At 38.3% G+C, this 7733-nt stretch overlaps 1 protein-coding gene across 1 annotated transcript; it reads right to left on the bottom strand.

Moving 5' to 3' along the window:
• Positions 1-1795: 1795 nt before the first annotated feature.
• LOC104961789 (patatin-like phospholipase domain-containing protein 7) lies at positions 1796-7350 on the bottom strand (the record flags this gene model as incomplete). Its single annotated transcript, XM_010790128.1, has 6 exons — positions 1796-4601; positions 5264-5394; positions 5700-5784; positions 6646-6762; positions 6860-7012; positions 7195-7350. Coding segments are annotated over 6 exons (708 nt in total), but the record flags the coding sequence as incomplete, so codon positions are not given.
• Positions 7351-7733: the final 383 nt, after the last annotated feature.

The raw sequence follows: 7733 nt of genomic DNA, 5'->3' as shown, positions 1-7733 counted from the left end.
GGTGTGCTATATAGGTGTGTATAACCCTTTCTCCTGTCTGTTACTCCCTCTTTCAGCACAAGAACCAGAGGGGGATTCAATGGAGCCTGAATACCTGCACTGAGACCCTCACCCTGCACCCTAAGTCTCAACTCTCAGTGTTTTTCAAGACTTTCCCTGTTTTTTTGTATTAAACAAAACATTGAGCTTTCCCAATGGTGTGGTTTTCGTTTTGTGAAAAAGTGCAAATGCAGTGTTTGTATATAATAACCTCACATATTTTGTTGCTGTTGGTCGTGAAATTGCTCCTGCTGACTTGAGCCAGCCATTTTTTCCTCCGCTCTGTGTCAGTGGGGAAGCCGTACATTCGTACTCCTTTCTCGGAGCGATTTGAGCATCCCCAGGCAGCACAGCAAACCATGGTGGCGACTAGGAGGCAGCACAGCAAACCAGGACAACACGGAGGAAAAGGCACAGACAAACTGCATGATATGCTATTCAATGTTTATTGAATTCCATGTATTTGCAATGGATGTTCCTAAAACAACACATTTAACATCATCATCATGCTGCTGCTGCTGCTAGTCCTTTGATAGTCACGGTCTCCTGTCCTTTCTGAAGGCCATAAAGATGACATTAGTCATTTAGATAACTTGTGTCCCCAATTACCATGGGATTACTGAAACTACCATGAATTTAAGAAAATGGTAGAAATGAATCTAATCTGAATTTTGAAGCATTCCTTTAGACCCCCTCCCTCTAAATATATCAATAAACATTAGAAAGTGATGCTCCTGACTACCATACAGGTTTAAGAAGATAATATTGGTTTTAAAGAATTCAAAGCTATAAATAAACAGCAACATGCTCTTTAACCAAGGCACTGTTAGCCTAACATGTAAACTAGTTGTTCACACTAATCCTAATATTATCACTTAATATTAGCAAATTCTATTTTATTTTTTAAAACATATTGATGTAAATACATACACATATCGATTTGTTGTATAAATATTGCAAATCAAAACCTTTATTCACTAATAATTACCAAAAATCGTATTTCTATCTCCTGTTATCAATGCATTCACATTGCCTGCCATGAACTTCCGGGGAACGATCCTCGTCTGCATGAACCACGTGACGATAACCGTTTTTGGGCTTCCGCTGTCGTAACTCTTCTATCTATACGGCGCTGGGGGGCACATGAAAACACTAGCCCTGCAACCAAGTTATTCTTTTTCTATGTCGGAAGTGGAGCATTTAGGCAACTGGCTACGAAGGTGGAGCAGGTTTCCCTTTGTTGTCCTGGTGGTGTTAAAATTGCACTCTTTCTGGGAAATGTTATAACCTTTCTTTATATACGTAATCTATGTAAGATTATGTTAGCACTGATGATTTTTTAAAGACTGTGGGTTAGCTCTGTGCTGTGTTTTGCTCCGGTCTCACCCCATGTCTGGATGGACACATGAAGTCTGTGGTCCCTACATAACCATTTTACAAATAAATGTTAATCCAAATTACTCTTTGGTCTTTTTTTTAATGGACAGACCAGACTATCGGTGAGTTTATCATGTTACACACTGGAAAAAAAACACCTGCCATTCTGCAAGGACAGGCACAATGTTCAGCAGAATTTATTAAATAAAATAAAATACAAGAACACCATAGCTATTTTACTTGAGTAAAACTAACAATACTAGAGTATACAAATATTCAAGTACAAATCCTACATTTAAAATCTAATATAGGAAATATATCTGGGTTATTTCTTGTGCTTGATATTTTGATAATTGTTATGCATCAGTAAGTGTTGACATTTTTTCATCATTAATTCAATCTTTATTTCAGACTCAAGGTCCATATCACATACAAAAAGACAAGACACACATCAAAGTCAAATCATTAAGTCACATAGCTTAAAAACATACTCTGATCTAACATGTATAGAACCTAAACACTGTGTTAGTCATTCAGAAAATGTTTTAGTTTTCATGGCGACATCAGAATCAGAAAGACTTTATTATCCCAGGGGAAAAATGGTTACAGTTTCATTTCAGATTCCAAAGAAGAACTCATCGTCTGTACTTTGCTGTTCAGTTTTTCCACAACTTTGGCTTTAAGATTCTATCAAATAGTGCATTTGTTTTTATTTAAACAAGCAGGTTATTCACTAAACATGTATAATTAAATATTCTAAAGCTTTCTACAATATTCTATGCAACTATTTCACCAAAAATAAGTAACAAAAACTGAAAGAAAACCAACAGTTTTTCAAAGCCAATGTCTAACATAAAATGTTCTTACATTTATGTTTTCTGTTAATGATAACATACAAATCATTAACATAAACAGAGATGGTCTTTAGAGTACTTCAGAAGTCACTATACGCTTGGCACTTTTCCCTTCAGGTCATCAATATTAAAATCACAAATCAAAACCACAGGAGCTGTAACCACGGTGATGAAAAAGCAGCTATAAAAAGTGTAATGTTACATTAAATGGTGTAGTGGGTTAGTACCAGTGTCAGGATGTCCTGTCATAATCACCCTTACAATGATGATCATCTTCTATCAATATAACTCTATTATAAAGTTTCACATTCCAGGCACCAGGCTTGCAAGGCTGTACCAACACATGTTTAGTCGTAAGGGTGAGACCAGTGATCTGTCCTCGGGTTGAATGAATAACTTTATCCAAATTCAACAACAATACTTGGTGTAACAACAGTAAATACACTATGCTGTGCAAACTGGCTGGGTACACGTCTATTCATGTTCATGAAAACTATGATTGACGCAATAACTGTCTGTCAGTCAGCAGGATCACAGAAAACTACTGGCCCTATTTTTATCAGACCTAATGGAAGTGAGAGGCATAGGCCAAGGATGAACGGATACAAAAATACTGTTTAACTTTCATTCACATTGCGAGATAGAGCATTTGAGCTGCATTCATGTGTTGTCGTAATAATCGGACATAATACTTCCCTAATAGAACAGTTCTTATGAAGGCCCGCTCGAGTTGGAACAATAACTTGCAAACAGATATCACCTTGTGTTTAAACACCGAGCAAAACAACACATTGTTTCCATATCACAAATAAAAGTGACTTCCCAACTCAGTAAAGGGACCATGAGAAGAGCCTGTGAACGCACCGCTGGCTGAGTCTGCCCTTTGTAGATTTCCTCTGGGGTCAAGTTTGTGCTCACAGAAACGTGTTTTGATGTCATGTTTAACAGAACAGCTGTCATTTTTGTATTTTACCTATTTAACCTTTGTTAAACCGGGACTTCCCATTGAGACTCAGCATAACCAAGGGTTTCAAAAAAGAGCAAACATGGGAAATGAATAACATTATTCATTTTGCACCCAAATTAGTTATGCTAATATTAGCCCATTTTTTATGAATTGTGTTACACCTGTTTTATTGGATTACGTCCAATTCTGTGTTTCAATTGCAAACGTACTTCTTGAACACTATGTATACGTATCTATACTAACTGTTATAGTCTAATCATTTTTACTGTTAAGAAAAAAACATAAACAAAAAATCAAGCCACATGGTGTCAAACTGCGAGGCAATGTCCTTCAAATCAGCAGGTTTTTATGGAAGGCAACGGCAAATGTTTCCCAACAATTAAATACTTTTCTTCTTTTTTACTAAAGTGGTTTATTGCCTTTGAATTTGTGCCATCAGCGGGCAGCTCCACCATGTCTTTTGTGCATTGTCGAACAGTAGCGTACATCCACAAATATTTGTTTAAATAAAGTCTGCCTCCCCTGCATGGCAGTGCTGCTGAGGAACGCTGTAAGAAATTCATACATGATATTTATCCAATGCAAGTTATTTCTCATAGGTGAAAAAGTGTATTGTACTGTATGCTATTCTTGTTGGGATGAAACGTGGTCACCATGTGGTGTGTTTATGCTCTGAAGAGAAGACGAAAGGGGCGTTCATTCAAGGCACATCAAATGCATATTAACTGTTTTAACTTAAATGTATACATCATGAAATGCACAATAGTGCTTTATGGGTTAAGCTTATTATGGTAGGAAGCAACTATGCCTAGATTTGTGGCAGAAATGGCCCTGTATATACTATACATATTAAATTAAAATGTTCCAGTCCATTTTAAGTGTGCTTGAATTGCTTGTATGTATTTGTTTCCTATTTCCCCAGAACAACAGAGCAAGGAACTGCCATACAAAACAACCAATGTGTCAAACAAGTAGAAAAATACACCGTGCTGTTAATAAACCAGTTTGTAAAAATATGTGCTTTTGATTTCTCCAATAAACCCTGGTTCTAACTGAACTGTTTGAGCACTGAAGTCTGTGCAGGAGACAGCGACACACTGTGGCTCCTCCCTGTCTTAAAACTCCCTTCTTTTGCTGAAAGCTCTGAACAAGAACTCGCTGTATCCAACTACAGTCCTGCTGAGTGTGTGGAAGACTTGAGCTACCTGGCTGCTGATTGGATAAGAGTATAAGCTGCATGTTTGAGAATTCCTTATCGGTTACCAGAAATACTGCCTTTACATGCATGTTTTTTGGAGTCATGGTGTAGGACTTAGTGCAGCATTTTTGGGCCGGCGTTGAACTCGGATTTGAACTTCCTCATCCTGTGAAACAGAGAAATAAATTAATCAGTGGTGTAGAGTAACTAAGTGCATTTACTCAAGTACTGTTCTAAAGTAACATTTTTAGAGACATGTACTTTTGAGTTTCATTTTTTGCTACTTTGTTCTTCTACCCCACTACAGCTCAGAGGTAAATGGTGTACTTTTCCTCCACTACATATATTTAATACCTTTAGTTACTTTACAGATGTGGATGAATGATGTGAAATCTAACCAAGTGTTAAATCAGACTTTAGTTCCTCCTGGAGTAAATCCACAAGCTACCCTGCAGCATACAAAGTCATTCAAACTAGCTGCACCTTTACCAGCTTTGAGAACACTTTCATGATCAATCATTATAAAACATATCATATCTATTATTCTGAAATGGACCAATCTGCACAATGACTACTTTTACTGTCGCTACTTTCACGATATTTTGATGATAATACTTTTCTACTTTTACTTGAGGAACATTTTGAATGCAGGACTTTTACTGTAACAGAGTATTCCTCTGGTACTTCTACTTTTACTCAAGTACAAGATCTGAGTATTCCCCCCCCCTGCTATTAATGTAGAAATGATTGCTGTGGTAATATTACATAATTGAAGCCCTGAGGAGTAAATTAATTAACAATGAGTAAATGATGTAGTTTTTCACACACAGTTTCAGCAGTGTCTGCTGTCTCCTCTTCTTCGGTGTGTTCACTGCCCTGAGTGAAGGCTTCGTAGTCGGAGAGCGCGCTCTCCACTGCCTCCTCATCGTAGTCCGTCTGGCAATCATCAGACAGCTCCTCTACAGGCACACATTACAGCAGACAACATGAGCATATTTTTTCACTATTTTCTTCAACAAATGTTTTACAAAAATGAATGCTTGAAATCATAAAACGTTATCATTACATAGATTTCCAAAAGGATGATTTATGTTTTTTTTTTTTTACTTTATCCTTCTGAGAGCTTTCAGGATGGACATAGTGTTTGAAGTGGATATAGAGTAGTCAAAATCAAAAACAGTATTTTAAGGAAGATCCACAAGAGTTTATATAAATATAAAACATTTTTGATGCATTGGTTATTGAATATTTTCTGATAACTAACCATCGATCACTGGATTCTTGACAGGTTCGATTCTTGACACTATCTCTGCCAGGTCTGTGAAGGACGCGTTGGGACACGTGACCACCTGAAAGACACAAACTGCATTACTCTAAAGTCAAGGCGTCTTTTTTCTTCCTCCTTTACAAACAGACATCAATTGTCATCAATTTTTTTTTTAAATAAGTCGCTGTGACTTTGTGCTGACAAAGCCTTCACCTATTTGATAATTCAATGGCTTACCATGACACCGCTGGCACTAAAATTATTGCATTTAAAGATGCACTCATAAATCCTGGTACTGTGTAATCCTGCATGCCACAAGCTAGGTGACGTGTAGAGGAGGGCACTGCATATAATACTAAACATACAATAAGTGAACACAACCATGAGGATACAAATTCAGATCAGCAAGAGTGACATTACATATAACTTCCAATAAACCATTTTAAGTAACTAATACAGAAATTACAATAATTAACCAAGTTAATTGGTGTAGAGAGAAAAAAGGACCCAGAACAGAGCCTTGAGTGACCTCAGAGGTTCGTTGACAGGTTCTGAATGATGTGAGCATGGGAAGTGCAGAGCCAGAGACTGCTAGTTGTTGAATGTTATGAAGGAGGTACTGGTGATTCACCGGATAATTATGAATAGTTGAAGCATCTAAAAATGTAGCAATGCAATGTCAATAATACAAAATTACAGTGAGCATGTTAAAAAGAAGCCATAGGCTAGGAACAGCATGTGTTTTGGGCCTCACTGCTGCATGAACTGAATCTCTGACCACATAGAGAAATTGTATTAACCACATTAACAAGAAGAGTGCAGAAGGACGGACCAAATGAAGAACTATGAGATACATTGTGCCTTTGGCGCGTAAAACAAAACATGATCAGTAATTCAAAATCTATCATAGTCTAGGTCAGTAGTTTCTGCAGTTTGCACTCACATGGCCAGTTTTTGTCTTGTGGAACTCCTCCTGATGTCTGTCCTTCAGCATGCTGTCCACCACACCACTGCGTTGCCACACGTCGAACAATGTCTTTCCGTGCTGGTACCCCACCTCCTGCACACAGGGAGGTTGGGGGTCAGAGGGAGATTCTGAGCCGCCAGGTGGAGGAGGCATGGGTAATATTACATTTAGGAACAAAGCGAAAACTCACAGCGATCTCGTCAAACTTGCCGAACTCCAGTGTGCCGTAGTGGTCGATGGGTGGCCGGATGTACTCGCAGTACTCGCTGTCTTTGACCTGCTCCAGCTGCTGCACACAGCACACGTATGCTAGCCGGGTTTGGATCTCTGCCATGTTCAGGACCTGGGAGGTAACAAGAGTCGAGTCTTACAGGGCTGTGAAGGCCGATACTCACCATCGGATTGCTTACATTCCACCATTCTCACATACTTTCCACTATTTCTCTCAAATAATATCAGTAAGTGATACAATAGTCGTTTTCCCACTTAGTACTAAAAATAGTACACATCTGACTTGAATAGTACCTTGACTTTCTCAGACAGAGGGTTGAAGCGTTTCCATAGCAGCCACCAGCCGTTCAGAGAGTCGCCATAGTTGGTTAAGTTGGTTTCATCCCGACTTCCAACATCGATTGCAATCACAACCTTGGCCCCCATAGAGCGAGCCACGTCCGCTGGAACAACATGAGACCAACACGTTCATTCTCTCAGGTCCTGATTATCTTCTTTTTTTTTGGCTTCTTATTGTGAGCATGAGGCTTAACAAGATCACACAATTATTATCCAGAGTTACAACTGGTTTGGAATTTTTTATGTAAGATATTTATGCTTTGTTTTTTGCTTACTTTGTCCTGTATATTTAACGGAAAGGAGGAATACTTTGAGTTTACACATTAAAGTGTCAAGGTGTTGGGGAATACAACTACAAAAGTGTGACTTTATACAGGTTGTATAAAGTCTTATTTTGTCAACAGAAGCAGCTGATGAAGTCTAACAACACTTCAGTAAACATATTGGGGGGGGGAGTTTGAAAGCAATTTGTAGCTTCCTATCTCCGTATGTGT

Source organism: Notothenia coriiceps, unplaced genomic scaffold, assembly GCF_000735185.1.
Source record: "Notothenia coriiceps isolate Sejong01 unplaced genomic scaffold, NC01 NC01_scaffold00033772, whole genome shotgun sequence".
In the NCBI taxonomy this organism is placed as follows: domain Eukaryota; kingdom Metazoa; phylum Chordata; class Actinopteri; order Perciformes; family Nototheniidae; genus Notothenia; species Notothenia coriiceps.
Note: the sequence above shows the minus strand (reverse complement) of the source record. Positions and strands in the feature narration are given on the sequence as shown.